Genomic DNA, 25,222 nt, shown 5'->3' on the forward strand with positions numbered 1-25,222 from the left:
TCCTGGATGCAGCCATTTCCCTCTGAGACAAAACTGAGACTGTGTCTCTGCTATCCATAGCTTTAACCAATGTCCAACTTAGCCTAAAGGTTTAAACAATAGTCAGAAAGAATGCTAGAAATCTAGAAGAGGAAGTACGTATGTGACGGGCTGGGCATGGCACTGACTCTGTGTGTGTGTGTGTGTGTGTGTGTGTGTGTGTGTGTGTGTGTGTGTGTGTCCATGTGTGTGTTTGTGTTGCCCTCTGTGTACAGCTCCTGTTGGAACACCAAGATGTGATCACAGCTGAGAAGAGTGACTCGCTCAATGAGCTGCTGGAGACGCTGGGGGAGGTGCCCACTGTGGAATCCTTTCTGGGTGAGAGCTTATTCTTCCTCATCCTTGCCTTTTTGGTCTCTTGTTTAAGTTTCTGTGTTTGAGATTTTAACAAGGAAAAAAATGGAATTTAATTGTTAAGTTTACTGAAAGGATAGAGCATCCTTTTTCCCTTCTTCCACCAAGAATTCCTAACTCAGGGCTAGGTGTCACTCAGCAGAAAAGTACCCTACTTAATATGTGCAAAGGCCTTGGGTTCAACCCTCCATCCCCTAAAGTCTATAATTTGTTCTCACTTATAAAACAGTTTGGTATCCATGAAGGTAAGTTCCAGACGCATCAAAACACTTTTGTCAGTCTGTTTCAAAAAAAAAAAGAATCCAGATACCAGTGGCTCATACCTGTAATCCCAGATATTCAGGAGGTTGAGATCTGAGGATCACAGTTCAAAGCCAGTCCAGGCACTAAATCCTTGAGACTCTTATTGCCAATTAACCACTAGAAAACTAGAAGTGGTACTGTGGGTCAAGGGATAGAGCACGAGCCTGGAGCTAAAAAGCTCAGAGACAGCCCCCAGATGCAGCATTAAAGCCCCATGACTGACAAGAAAATAACTAAAAATAAGCCAACTACCAGTAGTTCATACTTAATAACTCTAGCAACCTTTCAGGATGTTGAGAGCTGAGAATTCAGGTTCAAAGCCAAACCACGCAGATAAATGTTTTATCTCTAATCAGCAAAAAGTCGGAAGTTGAAGTGAGACACAAGTAATGGAATACCAAAAACAAACAAATGAAAAAAAACCAAATAGTAGAGTGCCAGCTTGGAGCAAAAAAGCCAAATTGAGACCACAAGGCCTCAGTGCTAACAAGAAAGAAAAGAACAAAGAAGAGAGCCAAATTTATTAGAAATGGCAACTTCTTCACTGTTTTCTAACCGTTTCTTTGATTAGCAGTTATCTTTTAGCTATTTGCTCATATTTAGAATATCTATTTCATGTAGTTTTTATTAGTAGTTATATGGGGTAAGGATTTTATTATATCTATACACACATTCACACTATATCCTAACCAATCTCACCCCCTCTACCTTATTCCCTGCCCCCTATACTCTATTATTTTAATGTGTCAATCAAGTATTCTTAAATCTGCATTTGTGGTAGATGTGGGTTTCATCAGGACCGTGGCCAACCCTGGAGTTACTCTGTCTGACTTCTGCAGGACCTTGACTTAACATTGCTAATGCTACGGCCACGGGAGTGAGATGGAAGAATAACCCCATGGCTTGCTCTTTGCCTACAGGTGAAGGATCCATTGACCCCAATGACCCTAACAAGCAAAGTACCATAAGCCAACTTTCCAAGACTGAGATTTCCCTTTCCTTGACCAGCAAATACGACCTGGGAGATGGTGAATCTGTGGATAGCCGAAGTCTCATGATAAAGTAAGTTTGTGGCTTAAAAGGGCACATGTCTCCAGTTATATCTCCTGAACCATGCAAGCTGAAGCCAAGTGACTATGGAAATGCATTGTGTCTATCCATCATATATCAAACCAAACACCAATAGATGTTTGGAAGAGAACTAGGCATTAGACTAGCCTACCAAGTCTGTGTGACAGTGGGATCAGTGGTCCCACACCATACAGGAGAACACTGAGACAAGGACACACAACGCTGTCATTTTCAGGAATTTATCAGTGAGAGGTTACCTAACAGCATGGATCAAGAGTTATATATTGGAGCAGACTCTGGAGAGGGAAACCAGGACCACTGGGAACAACAGAGCACAGTATTTCACACACTTCTTCAGGCTACACGTCCTGAGTGCGGAGGCTGTTTTGTTTATGATAAGAGTTTGCGATCCTGCCACTGATGTGCTGTAGACCACATTCGTCTCTTCTTGACTTTTTCCAGATGCACAGCCACTCACGTAAATGCCCCCTCCCCAAAAGAACTTTTTCCAGTGTGTTCTGCTGGGATCCGTGCTGCCTTTACCAGGCTTGTTTAGGTTGTGCTCGGATCATCTAAGAGTCCTTCACTTGAGAACCTACTACATGTTAAGGCTTTGGGATAGGAACCCAGCCAGTCATCGGCCAGTGGAATTTCTTATGTCCCAGTGCTGTAGGGAGGACAGCTCTGCCACAGAGAAAGAGGCCGAGCTGCAGGCCAGATGCAGCCACAGCCCTGGCCTCCCACAGCTGAGTCTTCCTTTTCCAACCCTGCTGACCAAGACAGATTGTACTTTCTGAAACACAGTTCAGGGCAGGGCAGAGAGAAAAGTGAAATGAATGAACTCCCTAATTTCCTCTGAACAGGCCAATTATCAAAGTAACCAGAAACACAGACTGGGTGGTTCTGCCATGCAAATGAAATTAGACCAAATCCCCCATGATTTCATAAACTTTATCCTACATGATGATGGAAATAAATTTCCCCTTAATTTTGTTATTTGAATGCCATTTGCTAAATGCAGTCAACGGCATTACATCTCAGATGTAATTCTCATTATATTTGAGTAGTCTAAAATATTAAATAATATGAGTTCTTGACCAAGCGTCTCCAGGAGTCCACAAATGCTTGGAATTTGCATCTTAAAAACAGCCTTCATAAAAGGCAGGCATGTTGGGAAGAGCTGACTTGGTCTGGGAAGCCTGGTATATTGTCCTGGTCGATTTACCCAGCCTCAGGCCTGTGCAGCCATCCCTCTGCTACAGAGGATGTGAAAGCTGCACACAACACCCAGTCCTCTTGTTCCTATATAATATACAACCAGCTGATGAATTGTTTGGGTTTTTTTTAATAATGGTGAAATAAACATAGTCCACAATGTATTCTTCCAAACATATTTTTTGTTTTTTGTTTGTCATGGGGCTTGAACTCTGGGCCTAGGCACTGTTCCTAAGCTCTTTAGCTCAAGGCTAATGCTCTTCCACTTGAGCCATAGCACCACTTCTGATTTTTTGGTGGTTGAGATAAAAGTCTCATGGACTTTTCATTCCTAGGCTGACTTTGAACCATGATCCTCAGATCTCAGCCTCCTGAGTAGCTAGGATTACAGATGTGCACCACCAGCACCTGGCCTTATTCCAGCCTGCCTTCCTTCCATCCATCCTTCCTTTCCCTCTTTAAATAGTAGCCATTCCAGCAGATGTAAGGGACATCTCTTTGTGGCTTTGATTTGGAATTTGTTAGTGCTGTTAAGCATCGCTGCACAGGATTTCTGACCATATGTAAATCCTTTTTAGTTAAAGTATTTATTCAACTCTTTACCTATGTTTAAGTTGAGGGATGTTGTTGTTAAGCTGTTGTTGTGTTCCTGAATTGTAAGAGCCTCCCTGTCCATTCAAGATACTTTATCCTTATCAGATACACAATTTACAAATACATTTGTATTTTCCATGGATTATTACTATATGCTTATTACAATTGTTATAATATGCATATAATACCATCAATAACCCCATGGACATGGAATCACCCATCAGTATTTGACAGATGATGATACAGATTACAAATAATAAATGCAAAACGGATACTCAGATTTCTGGGTTATACAGCTAGTAGCAGGAACACATTCAAACCTAGGTGCTCTTAGATCCTCCAGAGCCCACATTCTGCAGCACACAGTCCTTGAGGGCTAGGCATTATTCTTCCCATCTAAGAATACTAGGATAAAAAAATGAGGATTATGTCAGGGACATTACTACACTGTTGGTGCTGGCGTGTCCTTTCCATCCAGAGATGAACAACTGAGAAGGGTGAGGGATAGGAAGGTCACATATCAGAATTGGAGAGAACATTAAGGTCTTTTCCTCTTCTGTATGTGAATGGAATAGCGAACCTCAGTCAGGCATCACCAATGGCTCACATCTGTAATCCTAGCTGTTTAGGAAGCCAGGTAGTGATCTGAAGAAAGTCCATGAGACTCTTAGCTTCAATTAACTAGCTTTAATAAAGCTAGAAGTAGAGGTATGACTCAAGTGGCAAAACAGCCTTGAGCCAGAAAGCTCAGGGACTGTGCCCAGTCCCTGAGTTCATGTCCCAGGACTGGCACAAAAACAACAACAACAAAAGAACCTTATTTAGGGCTACTACCATTTTCCCAGTTCTCACAAGCAAAGCCTGATGGGGTGGCTGTGGGAGGACATGGGATAGCAGCTCAATAGATTACTTATCAGACAAAAGATGCAGCAAATGACTCAATCAGCAGTGTCCCCAGACACACAACAGAGAAGCAGGGAGGGCTGTGACAAGCTGGTGCATTGACATCTTATAAAGAACCATATACTTGTAAATCTCCCTTACTAGAAATGATGACGTATCTCAAAATATGTTACCCTAGTGGCCTTTATTAAGCTTGCTTTTCCACCAAAGTATTTGTATTTAAGTAGAGGGTAATACTTGTGGTTTTTTTCATCATACTTAGCTGCTCAAGCGCTTAAAGTTGTCATCTCTTAAGAATGTTCTCCTGATTGAGTTTAGCGATTCATTATCCCACCAGAGAGATTTCCTGGCTTTTGTTTCAGGCTGGCAAGGGCACTCAGTGGCTTAGTGACACTTGAGATCTGGTGTGAACAAATGTGTAATAAGGCCATTGGAAAGTTCAATAGAGTTATTCCTAAGCTGCTACAAGAACCAATTCCTCTTTAGCTTTGGGCAGGTGACAGAGAAAGGTTCTGAATGCCACGGGGCAGAGATTATAATGGGTGTTACAGTAATGGATGTCATAGTCATGGAATGACCAAGCCTGAGGGGGCCTCTTTGAAGTGATGGGTAGTCTCACGTAGTGATAGAAGTAAATCACAGCATAGCTCTGATAAAGAAAATCCCTGGTATCTTTCAGTAATCTTTAATTCTAGAGATAAATAGTGCTTCATTCAGGGCAGTCAGGATTCTTGATTCACATTAGCCTGACTTACAGGTTTGCCATACTCTACCACCTTGTTTGAACAGACAGAGTCAGTACTGCCAGTTGATGTATGCTGGTCACACTTGACTAGAAGCATGTGTGTGCACTGGGGTACAGAGGCGAACATATTGTAAGGTTATTAGCAACAGAAATGTATACCAAACTGTGTACTCAGCAGTTGACAGTATATGTTTAAGGATCTCAGGAGCTTCTTGGTGGTAGAAGAAGAGGTAGGGATCTGAAGTTGTATCTTGGCAGGGAAAAAAAAAATGTACACTTAGCATGCCCAAGCCCCTGAGTTTGGTCCCCTGGGTGTCCCAAAACATGAGTAGGAAGATAAAGTGTGTGGTCCTGGGTTGTGGTTAGTGACAGGCTGCTGACTTGGAAAAGGAGGTTGGCTTGTGTTCCGTAATGCCAGACAGTAATGTGCAGTGTTGTCTCTCCATGAAACCTCCTAGGTCTCTGCCTAAGCAGACGGTGGATGGTTTCCCAGAAGTCCTGTGACTAACCAGGGCAGGGAGTGGGCCTTGGAGAGTTCTAACTTCCCTCTGCAGAATGGAATGTCCTGTGCCTTTCCAGAAGAAATTTAATGTAGTTTTCAGTTTTCTAAAGCCACGTGTTTTCTTTTTTAAAAAAAATATGACTTTTTCCAGCTAGTTTTATTTTATGAATTTCTTTTTGCCATTCCTGGGGCCTGACCTCAGGGCCTGGGCACTGTCCTTGGGCTTTCTCAATGCTAGTGCTCTACCAATGGAGCCACAGCACCACTTCTGCACTTTTCTGTTTATGTGGTTCCCAGGAATCAAACCCAGGGTTTCGTGCATGCTAGGCAAGTACTCTACCACTAGGCCAAACTCCCATTCCATATTTTATTAATTTTTGAATTGATACATGGTACCTGTACAATGTTGAGTACAGCTCAACATTTTACTATAGATGTACAATATCTACTGATCTTGTGAGCGAATTAATATACCCATCACTTCATACATGTCATTTCTTTTTGCCTGTGTGTGTGTGTATGAATGTGTGTGCCAGTACTGGGGCTTGAATTCAGGGCTTGAACTATTGTCTTTGAGTTTTTCTTTGCAAGGTTAACACTCAAAAAACACTTGAGCTACAGTTCCACCTCTGGCCCTTTAGTGCTTAATTTAAGATAAGAGCATCAGGGACTTGCCTTCTCAGGCTGAGTTTGAAGCAGGATCCTTGAATCTCAGCTCCCTGAGTAATTAGGACTAGATACATGAGCCACCAGTACCCAGCTCATAAGTCACTTATTTTTAATTGGCATTGAGTTAAAATTGTTTCTATTCATATGTTTTAACTTGATTAAATAAAAAGTTTCCTATCAGCAGGTGGCCAGTATAAAGATTATTAATGGGATACTGTAATTTTTGTTTTGCCAGTCCTGGATCTTGAGCTCAGAGCCTGAGCACTGTCTTTGAGCTTTATCAAGGCTAGAGCTCTACCACTTGAGCCACAACACCACTTCTGGCATTTTTCTATGTATGTGGTACTGAAGAATCGAACCCGGGTCTTCGTGCATGTTAGGCAAGCACTCTACTACTAGGCCAAACTCCCAGCCCTGTAAATTTTTTTTTGTCAGGATAATGTATAGAGAAGTTACAGTTACATTCGTCAGGTAGTAGGTGCATTACTTCTCACACATTGATACCCCTTCTCATGTTTTTGTCCCTGTTTCCCTCGCCCTAACCCCTTCCAAGATAATGAAATTTGTTTAATTCCTACGAAGTCTTCAAGCTCTTGTCCACATAGCACATCCCTCTGGAGACTGAGCAGTCCTCAAGGACTTAGCTGCCACCCATGCCATCTTGAACAACACAAAACTTCCTTGACCATTAGAATGCTTACCCTGTGTCACAACCCAGCAACAAAAGGCCTCACATCTTTGTAGTCAGTCCTCTATCCATTCTCTACGAGGTTTCCATTTTATAACTTTTAAAAAAGAAAAACAATACTAGAAGGATTATATAATTTGCACAAGCTCACACAACTCTTAAGCACAGTAAGAGCCCAGATGTGCCTTACATCTATCTGGTCCCCCCCCCTCCACTGTGGGGAAAGGGAGTTGAATTCCCTATCCTGAGACTGGGTGGCTATTTGGACACAAAATGTCAAGGGGAGAACTTAAGCAATGGATTCCAGAGGCCTGATTTAACAGAATTCAAAGAGGAAAAAAAGGTCATAGGAGCTGTTTGTCCTTCAGCAGCTTTTAAACAAATAATTCTTGAAGCCATGCAAAGCTTGTATTTTTAACTCTGTGTTTCAGTCTAATTCCTTTTGATGATTAGAAGATGGAGATGCAGACAGAGGAAGAACAGCAGGGCTTCTAAGCCAGGGCCACCTCGAACCCTGCCAGCTCCCACGTGGCTATAATTAGTGTGTGCTCACCTTTGACTCCCTGGAGTCATTAGCTGTGCATTCCCAGACAGCCTGAAAATCCCCAGCCAGTGAAAGGTCAGATGGTGTCAGAGGAAATGGCTCTGCTGAGACCCCGGAGAGGGGAGACATGGAAGTTGCAGTGTGATCAGGCTTGCAGACTTGCAAGAATTAGGATATGAGAAAAATCATGTTTAGAGATGACTTACTGGATTTGATTCCAGCTTCAGAAATTTTACATTCGAAGTTAACTTTGAGGAGCCATTCAAGAGCTGCTGCTTTTAAGCTTCAACCATGAAAACCTGTATTTTCATTTCTAGTGTTCACTCTGTGTGAACATTTCCTGCTGCTGTTTAAAAATTCTCTAACAGAACCAAAACAGTAGCAGGGCTACAATAAAAATGAAACCTGACCTGCCTGCAGTTAAGGGCAATTTCCCAGGTCCTCTCTCCCCCAGTTTCCCTGGACACATGTAAGGCCATGTTTCCTTCTTTGGTATTTCCAGTGTAATTCTCATTCTATAAGTGTGAGCAAAATTGCCCATTCACCATTTTTTGTTTGTTTGGTTGGTTGGTTGGTTTTATTTTGTTGGGATTTGAGATGGGGTGGGGAAGAATTTAGGGAGTTTTTTTGTTGCCTGAACTGGGGCTTAAACTCAAGGCCTGAGCACTGCCCCCTCAGTTTCTTTGACCATGGCTATTACTCTACCACTTACTCCAACTCCACTTCTGGCTTTTTACTGGTTAATTAGAGATGAGTCTCATGGACTTCCTTATCCAGGCTAGCCTTGAACCACAATCCTCTGATTGCAGCCTCCTGAGTAATTAGGATTATCACATGTATGGGCCACCCAGTGCCCAGCTCCTATTTACCCTTTATGTTAAAATCTTTCTACTTTCTTTCTTGAGGACACACTTTCAATAAAATCCTTTCTTACATAACTGCATAACCCAATCCATAATTAGAGACATGTGGCCAGTTGCCATCGGGAACACGTATATGAAAGAGTATTAATGGTTTTAGCACCTTGGTGGGATTTCCACATCTGAACTTTTATAGAGCAGGTCCTCTGTTCCCTTCCACAAGAAAACAATGAGCCAGCCCTATCTGCTTATTCCTCAGGTCCTTGAACACTCAGCCTTGAGCAGCAGCACAAGCCTCTACAGCTATGCTGGGCTTCTGTGACCACTAGTCTTCAAATTGTTCCATAACTTCATGAAAACAGGGGAGGAAGCCATTAATGTGATCCCTAAAGCTTTTGGTGCAGTGATAATTCAAGGTTAAATGCTACTGAAGTCAGAAGAAAGGGATATTAGCTACTATTCCAGTCCTTTCCATAGTAGCTGCCCATAAGAAAGTAGTTACTAGCCACCTGTGACTAGCTACTCAGTCATCTGAGATCTAATGATCTTAATTTGAGACCAGCACTGGCAAGTAAGTCTGGGATAAGATAGTTTCATCAGCCAGGTGAGGTAAGCTCATGCCTGTAACCCTAGCTACTCAGGAGGCTGAGATCTGAAGATCTGGGCTGGTTAAAAGCCAGCCCAGGCACTAAGGTCCCTGAGACTCTTATCTCCAATTAACCACCAGAAGTGGGGCTATGGCTCAAAGGGGTAAGGTAGTAGCCTTGAGGTGAAGAGCTCAGGGACAATGCCCAGGCCCAGAGTTCAAGTCCCATGATCGACCAAAAAAAAAAAAAAAGATACTCTTATCTTCAATTAACTCCAAAAAAACTGGAAGCGGAGATGTGGTTTGTCTTAGAGTACTCGCCTGAACAAAAGTTCAAATGCAGCTCCCAGGCCCAGAGGTCAAGCCTCAGGAACAACAACAAAAAATAAATCCTGTTCCAAAAAAAAGGGAAAAAAAATAAGGAACATATTTATGTCCAGGCTGTTAAAAGAATAGTCCTACAGCATCAAGATTATAAAGCCTAAACTCTAAGGAACAAATACTCAGATACATTGAGGAGCCTTCAAACACACCTGCAAGAATCTTTTATTTGATGCATCCTTTTGTTCATTTACATAAGAGAAATCAATTTGATTGTATCAAGGCAGCTGTCTGAACGTCTCTTTCTCTCTCTCTCTCTCTCTCCTTTTTCTTCTTTGTAAGAACCAAAAAGCTGATCATTGATGTGATTCGGAACCAGCCAGGAATCACGTTAATTGAAATCTTAGAGACACCAGCAACTAAAGAACAGGTAATTTGTCTTTATAAAATAAGAAACATAAAGGGCATGTATATTTATTTTATTAATAAGTCCATTATGAAAAATACTTGTTATCTGGGAGATATTTTCTGCTGTGGTCGGGAAGTGAAGAAATACCACACTGTTGGGTAGTACTATAATTTGTACTCAGGGCCTACAGTTGGTAGGCAGGTGCTCAACCACTTGACCTATGCCCCAGTCCTGTTGTGCATTAGTTATTTGTCAGGTATAGTCAAAATTTTGCCCAGGGTTGGCCTCAGACCACGATCTTCCTCCCTACCACCCCCTGAATAGCTGGGATGACAGATTTGTACCATCATACAAGTTGATGGATTGTGGTAGAATGTCACTTATTGATTGAAAGAAAGAAGTCTCACTAATTTTTTCCTCATATTGGCCTGGAACTGTGATGCTCCCATTCTCTTTCCCCACTAGCTGGGATTACAGGTATTAGCCACAGAATCTAAAAGGAATTATATCTCTTATTGTAGGTAGTTTCAACCATATATAAAACCCATGTGGAATATCTGTTATATTTTTTTGCCATTCCTGAGGCTTGAACTCAGGGCCTGAACACTGTCCTTGCGCTTTGTCAAGACTAGAGCTCCACTCCTTGAGCTACAGCACCACTTCTGGCTTTTTCTACGTATGTGGTATGAAGGAATCAAACCCAGGTCTTCATGCATGCTATGCAAGCACTCTACCACTAGGTCACACTCATAGCCATTTCTTTGATTTTTCTGTAATTTAAAGTTTTGAGTCTCTCAAAACTTCAGAACATTCATGATAAGCTTTATTGTATCACGAGTGGCTGAATAAGTCAACTGAAAGATAGTTTTGGTTGATAGAATGTCAAAAAAAAAAACCTTTCTTATTTTATAGTGTTATTTTGAATAAACATGTTAAAACTATGTACCAGATACTTCGGAAGAAAATATCTGAGTCTATTGGTCTCACTACTGGTATGTTGATTTAAATAGTTAAAATTTCATGGCAATCTGGCTTTGAAATTATTTATATCTGTGTGTGTGTGCATGTGCGTGTACATGCACACATTCACATGTGTATCAATTCTTGGGATTGAACTCAGGGCCTAGGTTCTATCTCTGAGTTTGTTTTTTCTCAAGTCTAGCACTCTACCATATGAGCCACATCTTCATTGGCCTTTTTGGTGATGAATTGAAAATGAGAGTCTCACAGACTTTCCTGCCTGGGCTGGCTTCAAACGACAGTCCTCAGATCCCAGACTTCTAATCTCAGCTAGGATTACAGGCATGAGCCATCAGCACACAGCTTGCTTATATCCTTTAAAATGTATCATTATTCAGTCCATGCTAAAACCAGTTAATTTCAGTATTTAATACCAATAATTGTTCATGCCTAAACAAAAGTTCAGGAAATTAATTCTTAACAAAACTATACATATATTTCCTAAACCATTCTTACTTCATTGAATTGGTTGCTAGGAAATCATCTTGTCTAAGGTTTTAATTTAAAAATACAAAACAAAACTTTAAATTATCTCATGTAGATTAGTGAGAATAGTGCTGATTGAGCATTAGAGACTTTAGTCTTTATTAAATGTTCCCTTTTTTCCAATGTGTTATGACTGAGTGATGAAGAGTACAGATATGTGGGAACATGAATATTTCTGTATCTCCTAGCATGTGGCTCTGGCATTAGAAGTCTTTCTCTGCCTTAGGTTTTTCAACTGTAAGCTATAAATAAAAATAATTCTTAATTCACACACAGAATTAAGTGAGTAAACTATGCTAAAAGCGTACAGTAGTATCTGGTACACATTGAATGCTAATGTTACCTTCTGCCTCTACAATTGTTGTTTACTGCTTATGACCATATCCACGGTTGGCATTATAGATCCTGTGCCTAACATTGCTGTGTCTGTTAACAATTAGCAGTTCATGCTGTTTCACATAGTGGCTAGAATATCCTGATCCTCTGTGCTAGAATTTCCCAGTTGCTTTTCTTTAATGAAACCTACTAGTTTTTTAGGGTAGCTAGTTGGAGAGAGAGTCCATTGTGAAAATGAAGCGCTCTACCTCCCTCGCTGTTGAACTGGCTTGTGTGTGTCCATCAATAGAGCTAATGTGTTAGGTTCTGGACACTTGGGTTTCTCATAGCCACATTAAGGCTTTGATAAAAATCCAAGGAATGGCAAAAAAAAAAAATTCATTAAAACATGTTTACTGTCAAGGCGGTTTGTCACCTGGATAATAAAGTAGCTTAGGATTTTTCCCTAATGAGGCCTATCATCACTAAAGAGGGAGAAATTCCTTCCAAATGCTGACTCCAGAACCAAGAAGAGCAGCTCTGGCACTAGTCTCTGGACCAGAGGACTCCTTTCCTTGTGACATTAACTCGTCTATATGTGTAAGTCCTAAATCCGTGGGACTAGAGAAAACAGGGGAGAAATATTCAACCTGTGGGTATTCTCTTGTTCCACAGGAAGAAGAACACTCCCAAGACATGGTGAACCGTGCGATTATAGATTCCAGGACTCCGGGGATAAAACCTGAGGAAGCGATGATTGAAGAAGGTCACCTGCCTCTCGAGCAGAAGAAGAGGAAAATCCAGCGGAATCTTCGCACACTGGAACAGACTGGACACGTATCATCCAAAGATAAATACCAGGACCTTCTCAACGAGATTGCCAAGGTTTTTGCAAACTGTCTTCTTTCTTCATCTAGTAGACCTTTGCTGGTCTGCGGTCACAGGCCACCCTGTGAAGTGACAAGAGGGGTTCAGACAGAGTTGTTATATAGTTCCTGCTTCTTTAAGATTATAGATTTTTTTTTTGCCAGTCCTGGGGCTTAAACTCAGGGCCTGGGAACTGTCCTCTTGAGCTTTCTTGAAGCTAGTGCTCTGCCACTTGAGCCACAGCACAAGTTTTGCCTTTTTCTGTGTATGTGGTACTGAGTAATCAAACCCAAGGTTACGTGGGTGCTAGGCAAGCACTCGACCACTAGGACACACTCCAGGGCCTGACAAAAAAAAATGTTTTAAGGTTTCAGAGGTAGTTGATAAATTTTACAAGGAATAAACACAAAGTCCCCAGATCAATAGGAGAGTTGAAAGCACTAGGAAGAAATGCTCGCATGGGCAATGTGATGTAGGTGACCAGCTAAAGCTAAACCTTTAAGCTAGAGCTATTCTTTTTTTTTTTTTTTTGCCAGTGACAATTAGGGAGTTTTCTTGTAGCTTAATAGCTCTTTGGATCTACCTTAAAATGATGATCTCCCCCTCCCAGCCCCCACTGCCCCCGAATCTGTTTCGCATCAGTTTATCCTAACTACAGTTTAGACAGAAGGTTTTTGTTTCTGTTTCCTCATCTCATGTTTGAACACTTGAGAAATTTTCTGAGAAAAAGGATGTGGACTCTGTGCAAGGAAAGGCCACAGGAAATGGCTGTTTGTTAAGGATAAGGAAAAATAGATATGTTGGGATGAGAAGCGCACTTCATTCTTTTGATCCAAACCTAGCAGTTAATATGGGTCTAGAGGTTAAAGGCAGTTGAAAGTTCCCAAGGACAAAGCAAAAAAAGAAACAAAAGAACAGTTTTTGCCTCCTGAGAGGAGCGTTCAGTTTCATTCTTCATTGGAAAAATATGGCCAATTCTGGCAGTAAGCTGATACCTCCTATCCTGAATAATGCAAGGATAATAGCATTATTGGTTTTTTTTTCTGTATCTTGAAAGATGTAAACTATTTCCCTTTGGGTATATTTACTTTAAAAACAAAAACAAAGGTTGGCATAAAACGACCACCCAAATATAATGAAGAATTTTGACTTAAGGGATAGGTGTATCTTTTGAATTCATAGGGGAGGAGCTTAATTTTCACAAAGGAAGGAAGGAAGGAAGGAAAGAAGGAAGGAAGAGAAAAAAAGAAAGAAAGAAAGAAAGAGAAACCATTTTTTACATGAAACATTCTGATAATCTACTGAACAGAAAATGACCAGAAAGAAAGAAAAAAGTATCTGCAAGTTTAAATTTAGCACGAGGTTAGCATGTTTAGAAGCTGTGTTCTAGGAATTCTATTTCCATCCATGTACAGTCATCTCTGGGTATCTGCTGAGGATTAGCTCTAAGACTTCCTGCTGATTATCCATAGCCTGTGGATGTTCAAGCCCTTGGATGAAATAGTACAGAATGTCACATAGCCTACACAGATGCTTCTTTCGTTTGTTTGTTTTCCCAGGCAAGCCTTAAGCTTCTGTTCATTCTCCTGCACCCCCGCCCTCGCTTCTAAGTGGCTAAGTCTATAAGCATCTGCCATCATATTCAGCTTTCTCACATGCCTCATCTCTCAGTTATCGCACCAAACACGATGTAAATATTACTATGTCAATATGTGCCTACTTTGCTGCTTAGAGAATAGTAACAAAGTCTATACATGTTCAGTACATATAGCTTCTTTTCTTCCTGAATACTTTCAATCCACGTTTGATTAAACCCACAGATGTGGAGCAGAGAGAAATGGAAACTGTCCATGCTGATGCTTTCAATCTTGAGAGCCCAGCTGTTGGTTTTTCAGATCCCAAGAACTATGTCACAGATAAAAACATGTAGATAATGCTAAAGTAAAATATACTAGGAAGCGTTAATCTTTTTCAGTTTGTTCTTCAAAATAGTCTGAAGAAATGACATGTGTCCTGCTAAGGTCTTCCTCATGTCTTTTTTTTTTTTTTTTTGGTCAGTCATGGGACTGGAACTCTGGGCCTGGCCTTACCCCTTGAACCATAGTCCCACTTCTGATTTTCTGTTAGTTAATTGGAAATAAGAATCTCACAAACTTTAATGCCTGGGCTGACTTTGAACCATGGTCCTCAGATCTCAGCCTCCTGAGTAGCTAGGATTACAGGCGTGAGCCACCATGCCTGGCCCTTGTGTCTCTTTTAAAACCTGGCATTTCCGTAAACTATTTGGTTATTCTTAATTTACTTTTGTTTGTCAATCACCAGAAAAATAAACCCTTAGCAAGTCTGTGTCCATTAAAAAATGTATAAAAGAATGCTTTGGGACCGGGAGTTTGGCCTAGTGGTTAAAGTGCTTGCCTAGCATGCATGAAGACCCGGGTTCGATTGCTAGGTACCACATACAGAGAAAAAAGCCGGAAGTGGTGCTGAGGCTCAAGTGGTAGAGCTCTAGCCTTGAGAAAGTCCAAGGACAGTGCTCAGGCCCTGAGCTCAAGCCCAGGACTGGCAAAAAAAAAAAAAAAAAAGAATGCTTTGCTGTTGAACTATATATAGTAAGGTGCTTCATAGTAAGGTGCTACTCTTTTTTTACATTTTAATTGTAATTAATAAAAGGGTTACATGATATTTGCCAGATAGAAGGTGCATTAATTCACATACATTGATACCCTTTCTCATGTCTTGGTCCCCATTACCCTCCCCATCTTGTTTTCCCCCCTTCCCTATCCAATTTCAAATAACCAAATACAAATACATCTGATATATCAGATAACAAAGTGAGATACTGTAACAATATGAGATAACCAAGAGACAGCAAAAGAGCTGAGAGATAACATAGTACCTTAAGGACAACAATCATTCATTATATGGCTTTTGTTTCTATATCCTAGAGGTCCTTTCAATTAGCGTCATACTATATGGCCTTATGTATCAAGGTTTTGCTCTATTGCAAGGAATAGGAGATACACTAGGCCTCCTTGGCACAGGTCGAAACTTTCTTAATAAGGACCAAGAATCACAACAAATCAGAGAAAGGCTGGATAAGTGGGACTGCATTAAACTGCAGAGCTTTTGTATGGCAAAGGACATAGCTAGCAAATTAATTAGGAAGCCCACAGAGTGGGAGAAGATCTTCACTAACCAAACAACGGACAAAGGCCTCATATCTGAAATGTATCAACAGCTCAAAAAATTAAATCACTCCAAAACTAATCTCCAAAGTAACAACCATCCCATTAAAAAATGGGCCAAAGACTTAGAGAGTCTTCTCTGAAGAAGAAACAAAAATGGCCTATAGACACATGACAAAATGCTCAACATCTCTGGCCATAAAAGAAATGCAAATCAAAATAACGCTAAGATTCCACCTCACTCCAGTTAGAATGGCCAGGATCAAGAAAACTAATAACAACAGATGCTGGAGGGGATGTGGCCAGGAGGGATCACTACTACACTGTTGGTGGGAGTGCAAACTCATTCAACCACTATGGAAAGCAATATGGCAGTTCCTCAAAAGACTAAACATAGAGCTCCCCTATGACCCAGCAATTCCACTACTTGGCATTTACCCAATCATCCAGAATCAAGGACACATTAAATCCACCAGCACAACAATGTTCATTGCAGCACTATTTACCATAGCAAAGATATGGAACCAACCTAGATATCCCTCAGCTGATGAGTGGATCAACAAGATGTGGTATTTGTTCACAACGGAATTCTATGCTGCTGTCAGAAAGAACGACATCCCCCCATTTGTTAGGAAATGGAAAGACATAGAAAAAATCCTATTAAGTGAAGTAAGCCAGACTCAAAGGAACTTAGGCTCAATGGTTTCCCTCATTTGTCATAATCAGTAAGGTGCTACTCTTAAGCTAAAAGTCATAATGGAAGAGTGAGACTACTATTTTATTGCCTTAAATTGATCTCAGAAAGCAGATTTTTACCTATACCTATTATTATAGCTGATACTTATTGTTTTAGGATATTCGAAATCAAAGAATCCATCGCACACTTCGGAAGGCTGAATTGGCAAAACTTCAGCAGACTTTGAATGCACTTAATGAGAAGGCAGCGTTTTATGAGGATCAGATTAATTATTATGACACCTACATAAAGACTTGTTTAGACAACCTGAAAAGGACGTAAGTGAAGAGCGGGTCATGTTCATGTGTAATATCATGTAATGAAACGTAGGGATTCTACAGGACTGGCAGGGTGGGTGGGTTGGGCAGAGATGCAGACTTTTTACTTTCTTGCATAATCAAAACCTAGAGTATCAATTTTATTAGCATTGTGAGCTAAGAAGTCAGAAATGAATGTAGCAGTTTTTTACTTCCCTACCATGGCTGTATTTTCAGTGAATAACTGTAACATTTATTCCTTTTGTCTTATATAGTTGAAGATACTTTAAAATGACATTTATTATCTATATGTATTCTAGTCATGTTTATGAAATATGTGCTATAAACAGAATTTTATTTGCTTCATGTTAGATAATGCCAGATATTTTTCAATTTTACAGAACTATTTAATGATTTAAAATTGCTTGTGGGTTTCAAAAAGTTATTATAGACACAGGTAAAGTTTGACTCTAAATGGTGATCCTTTGCTCATTCTTTTTTTTTTATTTTTTTATTTTTTTGCCTATCCTGAGCTTAAGCTCAGGGCCTGAACACTGTCCTTGGACTTTCTCAAGGCTAGAGCTCTACCACTTGAGCCTCAGCATCACTTCTGGCTTTTTTCTATGTATGTAGTACCAAGGAATTGAGCCTGGGTCTTTGTGCATGCTAGGCAAGCACTCTACCACTAGGCCAATCTCCCAATCCTCATTCTTATTCTTATCACCAGACAAGAGTAATGCTAATAAATTTTTAATTACCTACTTAAATATGAAATACAATATTTTCTTATAATCCTAGTCATCAAGCTGGCAATAGAAAAAGTCAATTGCATTAGTCACAGATCTGATGGAGGAATAGCCAAATGTAAAACTCATTGATTTGTACACCAGTCATTGTAAACTTTTATTCACTTGCTTGGTGGCTATGTATATGGATTTAAACTGGGAAAATGGTTTCTTTTTTAGCTGATTTTCAATAGAAATCATTGGTGGCAGTTTGCTTTCTAAAGTTGAGGAGACTTTGGGTATTTTGTACAAACTCTACAGTTAGGCAATATGTATTTATGTTCTTAATGTTGTATGATCTTGAACCATCTAAAGGTCAGAACCTCAATTTTTCCATCCTTAAAATGGGATTAGTAGTATCAGTTTCTAGTTGAGTGATGGGTTCTTGCCTATGGATTCTGGCTATTCGAGCTGAGATACGAGGATCACAGTTCAAAGTCAATCCAGGCAGAAAAAAACAAGAATCCATTAGACTCTTATCTCCAATTAATCAGCAAAAAAAAAAAGTGTAGCTGTGGCATAGGTATAGGTAGGTAGATAGATAGATAGATAGATAGATAGAGGAATTCAAAGTACTAGCCGGATGCCTGTTGCTTATACCTATCATCTAAGGATTGTGGTTTGAATCTAACCATGGTAGAAAGGTCCAGGAGAATCCATCTTCAGTGAACCAGCAGAAAAGATGCACTTAGCGGTATGACTTAAGGGCAAGAGCACCAGCCTTCAGCACAACATGAGAATGCGAAGTCCTAAGTTCAAGCGTTGGTGCCAGCACAAATGTATACACACTCACACACAAAGCAGCCTTGATATGAAAGCTAAATGAAATAATTTGTGGCCAAGAATTAGTTAATTTCGAAGCATGATGATAATTTTATAAATGCAACATAAATACCTAGAACTGAGCCAGCCACTTGGTGTTTGTTAAATAAGTTACACAATCCTATTAAAACTACTTTCCCTTGAGAATGCAAAGTTTATGTAATCCCCCTGAAACTACTTACAAAATGACTTCAGATGTAGCCACTAAGTACCGTTTTAGGGTTGTGTGTGTATGTGTGTGTGTGTGTGTGCGTGCGCGTGTGTGCATGTGTGTGCCAGTGGGACTTGAACTCAGAGCTGTTTTTGCTCAGGGCTACCACTGTACCACTTGAGCCACAGCTCCACTTACAACTATTTTTGGTGCTTCCTTGGAGCTAACAGATGCATGACCTTTCCTGCTTTGGCTGGCTTCACACTGCAATCCTCACTTCTCGGCCTCTTGGGTAGCTAGAATTACAGGCATGAGCCTTTGGTGTCTGACTCAGAATAAAAGTTTTATTAAAAGTATTAGTCTTGTCTGAGAACCATTGGTACAAACCATTTTGAAGCCAATCCAGGCAAATAAACCCAATTAACTAGCAGAAAGCTGGGTATTGTTCAAGTGGTAGAATGCAAGCCTTCAATGATAAATCTAAGCAAACGTTTGAGGCACTGAGTTCAAGCCCTAGTGCTGGTACAAAAAAAAAATAAAAATAACTAGTTTGTAACACAAACATCAGTCACTTGAGAAATCCTTTCCCCAAACAGTTATTGCAGTGAGTAAAACTCTTACCTTGTGTCACAAAATGAAACAGTACAGACTCATCACAAGAGAGAGCAGGTGTGTGAACAGTGGACAGTGTGTCACTCTGGAAATTGCTATTGTATGCTCAGAAGCATGTTAGTAACAGGTGACAGGTGAACTCTTATTTTGTCAGAAATACTCGGAGATCGATTAAACTAGATGTAAAAGAAGAGCCCAAAGGCACGAAGAGAGTGAAGCCAGTGAGATACACGGCCACCAAGCTGCAGGAGAAGGGTGTCCTGCTCGGGATAGACGATCTTCAGACAAACCAGTAAGTGAAGCAGTGTGAGTGTGAACTGCCATCCATAGTCATACACACGCCGTCTGTCTCAGCATTTCTTTAGGTCCCTGCCTTTGAGAGATGCCCTTGGTTACAGAGGCCAAAGGAGGAAGAGTCCATGAAGTGTCACTAGTCTTCTCTATGCTCTGCTCAGCCATGCTGTATGAAATACAAACGAAGAGGTTCTATGTTTCTTGTGATTCATCCAATGTGTATACCCAGGGAAGGAGCTGAGTCATAGCAGGGAGAATGAAAAAGGCTGCCTTTAGGTCATGTTAAATGAGTCGTCTACAGTTATGAAGCAGACTTTTCTCATTTTCAAAGCCACAGACTGCCAAGCCCTAGGGCCCAGCCAACTCCCAACAGTGAATGTGACTCCACACTGGAGGAGGAACCCAAAGCTCCTCCCCCTCCTCCATCAGCACCCATGGCACTCCTCTGAGGGCTGGTGGGCATGGACTCTCAGTCCTAGTCACAGAAGTCAGCTCATTGTTTCAGCATCCTGACTAATTCCTACCTTCCCTTGAGCCTGGCTGCAAAGTCTCCGAGCCCAAGAAACCTCTTGACTACACAGGCTTAGACTAAGAGCTGCTTTCTTTTTAGAAGTTTCTGTAGGCTCTGGTGGCTCACATCTATCATCCTAGCTACTTAGGAAGCTGAGATCTGAGGATCACAGTTCAAAGCCAGCCTGGGCAAAAGTTCATGAGACTCTTTATTTCCAATTAAGCACCAAAAAAAAGAAGAGGGGGAAAGAGCCAGAAGTAGAACTATGGCCCAAGTGGTAGAGTGGTAGCCTTGACCAAAAAAACTCAGGAACAGGGCTTTGATCCTGAGTTCAAGCCCCAGGACTGGTACAAAGTTAAAAATTAACAAAGTTGGGCCAGGAGTTTGGCCTAATGGTAGAGTGCTTGCCTAGCATGCACAAAGACCCGAGTTCGATTCCTCGGTACCATGTACATAGAAAAAAGCCAGAAGTGGTGCTGAGGCACAAGTGGTAGAGCTCTAGCCTTGAGAAAGTCCAAGGATAGTGCTCAGGCCCAGAGCTCAAGCCCAGGACTGGCAAAAAAAAAAAAATAACAAAGTTACTAGGCCTGACAGCAGCCTAATTCGATATTTAGTCTTCATCTTCTGTCGCCATCCTATATTTCCAAGTATGTCTGATTCTCTTAAGAGCAAGGACCACACTCTTTATTTACTTGGTTATAAAGCTCCTATCCAGCACTCTGAGCCACAAGCTTTCCTGGGCTCAGTGGCATTGAAGCCAGGCACAAGGGTATATGGAAGTCACATAGTCTTCAGACCTGATTTAGGGGGAGCAGAGTGGAAAAATGATTCTATGAGCTATTTAGTGTTTTCTTTAGGATTTTTGTTCACTGTGTTAAGCTGGGATTCTATGAGTTTATTTCATTCTTTGATTTTATATAATGATACATGTGTTATTCTACGTATATGATTGTTTCTTTCTGCACTAGGTTTAAGAATGTTACATTTGATATCATGGCTACTGAAGATGTGGGCATCTTTGACGTTAGCTCAAAAGTCCTTGGTATGGAGATGGAAAAAGTGCAGCTCAATATTCAGGTGAGTAGGATCGCTGCAGACAAGGGCAGGTTTTACATGAAGGTTGTGGTAGCTCCCACCATTCCTGGCAACAGGGAAGTCTTATTTACCAATGTTTCTGTTTTGTTTTGTTGTGTTGTTGTGCTGTGCTAGTACAAGGGCTTGTCCTCAGAGCCTGGGTGTTATCCCTTTAGCTTTGTCACTCAAGGCTGGCACTCTACCTCTTGAACCAAGCTCCACTTCCAGGTTTTAGATAGCTAATTTAATCTCCAATTGGAGATTGGAGTCCCATATACTATTTTTCTTTTTGTATTTTATTGTCGGGGTGATCTCTAGAGGTGTTACAGTTAAATTCATCAGGTAGTGGGTACATTACTTCTTGAACATTGTTATGTCTTCCCATGTTTTTCTCCCACTTTCCTTCCTCCCACTCCCTCCTGCTAATCTTGTTTTTCCCTTACCTTCCTTTTTTTTTCAAATAAATGTGCATATAATATACCAGGTACCAAAGTCAGATACAGTAACAATATTTCATGTACTTTTCTGCCTGGGTTGGCTTCAAACCACAATCCTCAGGGCCAGAAGCATAGCCTAGTGGTAGAGTGCTTGCCTAACATGCATGAAGCCCTGGGTTTGATTCCTCTGTACACATACACCAGAAAAGCCAGAAGTGGTACTGTGGCTGAAGTGGCAGAGCACTAGCCTTGAGCAAAATGTATCCAAGTACAGTGCCCAGGCCCTGAGTTCAAACCCCACGACTGGCAAAAAAAATAAAATAAACAAAAACACAATCCTCAGATCTCAGTTTCCTGAGTAGCTAAGATTTACAAATGGGGCCAGGCACCAGTGGCTTACATGCTCATTTTAAGTGTCAGAGATATTTTAAAAGCTGGGAGATTTTTTCAAGTTGTTCGAACTTAAGATGTGTGCTCTTAAAAGGTAAACCACAGCAGTATGTTTTTCTAATCCATGTTTCTTTTTCTCATATATTTTTATTGTAATTAATAGAAGGGTTGCATTATATTCACCAGATAGAAGGTGCATTACTTTACAAACATTGATACCCTTTCTCATGTCTTGGTCCCCATTTCCTTCTCCCCACCCTGCCCCTTATCTTGTTTTTCCCCCTTCCCTATCCTATTTCAAATAACCAAATAAATATATATATATATATATATATATATATCAGATAGCAAGGTAAAATACTGTAACAATATGAGATAACCAAGGGACAGCAAAAGAGATGAGAGATAACATAGTACATTGACAACAATCATTCATTATATTCTAAGCCATGTTTCTATTTGTGGTTTAGATATAAAGGATATAATAATGCTTTTTAAAAAGGTGTAAAATAAAGACTAGAAATAATTATTTGGTAGAAATTTGCATTTCCTTCTCTAAGACAATGTATACCCCAATGTGAAACTTTCTTGAGTCTGTTTTTCCTTCTTTTTTCTCTCCTCCTTGGGTGTGTGTGTGTGTGTGTGTGTTTGCATATGAATACCTGTACTAAGGCTTGAACTTGGGGCCTAGGCACTGTTTCTGAGTTTTTCCACACAAGGCTAACATTCTATCACTGAACCACATCTCGAGAGTCTTAGAGACTTTGTTGCCCAGGCTGGTTTCAAACCATAATCCTCAGACCTCAGCCTCCTAAGTAGCTAGAATTGTAGGTGTAAGCCACTGACACCCAGCTTTTTCTCCTAACTGGAATAGTATTTGCATCTATATTTGCTAATATGTGTGTGTGTATATATATATATATATGTATATATATATATATATATATTTGAGCCAGGCACATTGGCTCACACTTGTAATCCTGGCTACTCAGGAGGCTGAGATATGAGGATCAAGGTTCAAAGCCAGCCCAGGAGCAAAAGGACCTGAGACTCTTATCTCAAGTTAACTTCTAGAAAACGGGAAATGGGACTTGACTCAATTGTAGGGCAGTAGCCTTGAGCTGAAGAGCTCAGGGACAGCACCCAGGCCCAGAGTCCAAGCCCCACGACTAACCAAAAAAAAAAAAAGATCACAAGAGTTGAGGACATTATCCAAAACACATGCCTTCCTTAGGAAAAGTGGATAACAAGCATTATTCTTATTTTTTAATTTCACATACACATTAAAACCAAGCATACTTGAACACAAGACTTCTGAGTCAAGATTATGAAGAAAACAAAAAAGATCAAGGTAGGGTATACACCTCTACAACAAGATTGGCTTCAGGAAATAACAAGTTTTCCTTTTGTTTGTTTCTTTGTTTTTAGTTTTTATTAATCTTGGGGCTTGAACTCACATTTTAAGTCCTGTCCTTGAGCTCTTTTGCTCAAGACTGGCACTCTGCCACTTTGAACCACAGCTCCACTTCAGTTTTCTGGCTATTGATTGGAGATAAGAGTCTTACAGACTTCCTGCCCAGGCTGGCTTTGAGCTGCAATCCTCAGATCTGTTTAGGATTACATATGTGAGCCATCTGCACTCTGATGAGTTTTTCCTTCTCACAGAATGCTTTTTACCCAATAGTTATTTGCTTGGGTCTCAAGATATCTGAAAAAGCCTCCAGGTCCTCTGCATGTGTCTTGTGTAAACCTTCTGGCTGAGGCTTCAAGAGTGACGTAAGATCTGGCCCCACTACCAGCCAGCACAACCCATGGCTCAAAGCCCTGAAATTACCAGCCCCTCATGGGAGGAAACCAGAGCTCTTCTTTCTGTTTAGCAGTCCTTATAAGCTCAAAAAAGAAAAATGGGACCTAAGTGGGTTCCATAATAACATTGAGATTAGAGAGTAAATTGAGCACTCAAGAAAAAAAAATCAAAGATGATGTGTGATTATGAAAAAAATACTTTAGTATATTTCCTTTTATTTTTGACCTCATGATTTAGAATAGGATCATTTTGCCTCTTTCTTTTATCTCTTCCCAGATCAAAAGGCTTATGTTTCTTATTTATTTATTTGTTTATTTATTGCTAGTTGTGGGGCTTGAACTCAAGGCCCAGACACTGTCTGAGCTTTCTCAAAGCTAGTGCTCTATGACCTGAGTCACAGAACCACTTACCACTTTTTCTGTGTATATGGTACAGAAGAATCAAACCCAGGGCTCTGGGAATGCCAGGCAGGCACTTTACCACTATGTCACACTCTCAGCTCCATGGCTTATATTTCTTCTTTTTTTTTTTTTTTCTTTTTTGCTTGGTCATGGGGCTTGAACTCTGGGCCTGGGCACTGTTCCTGAGCTCCTCAGCTCAAGGCTACCGCTCTAACATTTGAGCCACAGCACCACTTCCTTGTATGTCTTAATAGCCAGTGTTCTTTGAGATGTGCAGTTGGGCACAGCATCACAGCATTATCAGACTCAGTATATCTTTGTAATTTCAGCGCCACCGCCCCCCGCAAGATTGGCTTATCGCTTATCCTGTTCTATATCTATGCTGCTTCCTGTCACAGCAGCACATTACCTGGGCAGGGAACCCTTGCTCTTCCTGTACTGTGTCATTTTTGTACGGTTGGTGCTTGTCATACATTTTTACAGAGAGCCCAGTGGGTTTTAGGAAGGTTAACCAGGCTTGCAGTTAGTTATATACAGTCTAGGGCTGGGGCAAGGGGGGATGAGTGATTGAGGAGAAGGAAGGGGAAGCTGGCAAGAGCTTCAGTTCTCTTAAAGATGACTCCATCTCTGCAGGTGCCTTGTTTAACACTGTCCTCAAGTATCATTAAGAACCAAGAAAGTAGCTGGGCACCGGTGGCTGCTGCCTGTAGTCTAGCTTCATAGGAGGATAGGATCTGATGATCAGGATTTGAAACCAGCCCAGACAGGAAAGTTGGTGAGACTCTTCAAAAAACTACCAAAAAGCTAGTGACACTGTTACTCAAGTAGTAGACTGCTAGCCTTGAGCAAAAGAATCTCAGGGACAATGCTCAGGCCCTAAGTTCAGCCCTAGGACTGGCACAAAAAAAAAAAAAAAGGAGAACAAACAAACTAAAGAAAATCCAAGAGCTGTAAAAAAGAAAGGTAGAGCTAGTCTTAGTCCAAGTAGTTCAGAAATGAGCCTTCTATGTGGGGAAGCCTTTTTGTCTGCCCTTGGTATGCTCTATGGGAAAATGTTACTTACCACTTAGTCTCATACATAGCACTGTGAGACTCATTTATTGACTTCCTTTGTCTATGTTATCGCAATTAAAGACATAGAATGAGGGCTTGTTTTCAGTGCAGGAGCAAAAGTAGTCTGGATCTATAAAGAATTGCATGACACTATGGTCATTATTTCATTTGTCAATAGTATCCTTATGCCTATGTATTTGTTAATAAAATATACAT

The 25,222-nt window shown here is 40.7% G+C and overlaps 1 protein-coding gene across 4 annotated transcripts in view; it reads left to right on the plus strand.

The window, feature by feature from the left end:
* Positions 1 to 25,222, plus strand: part of Iqgap2 (IQ motif containing GTPase activating protein 2) — a 225,315-nt gene that overhangs the window by 197,498 nt on the left and 2,595 nt on the right. For all 4 annotated transcript variants that reach the window (XM_090331852.1, XM_090331850.1, XM_090331853.1 and 1 more), the window contains 7 exons: positions 255 to 357; positions 1,617 to 1,758; positions 9,737 to 9,824; positions 12,300 to 12,509; positions 16,530 to 16,690; positions 19,194 to 19,331; positions 20,813 to 20,921. In XM_090331852.1, the coding sequence (XP_090187978.1) occupies positions 255 to 357; positions 1,617 to 1,758; positions 9,737 to 9,824; positions 12,300 to 12,509; positions 16,530 to 16,690; positions 19,194 to 19,331; positions 20,813 to 20,921 (951 nt within the window). The remainder of the gene's footprint in view (positions 1 to 254; positions 358 to 1,616; positions 1,759 to 9,736; positions 9,825 to 12,299; positions 12,510 to 16,529; positions 16,691 to 19,193; positions 19,332 to 20,812; positions 20,922 to 25,222) is intronic.

Source organism: Megascapheus bottae, chromosome 4 (genome assembly GCF_031878675.1).
Source record: "Megascapheus bottae isolate mThoBot1 chromosome 4, mThoBot2.hap1, whole genome shotgun sequence".
NCBI classification, from domain to species: Eukaryota; Metazoa; Chordata; class Mammalia; order Rodentia; family Geomyidae; genus Megascapheus; species Megascapheus bottae.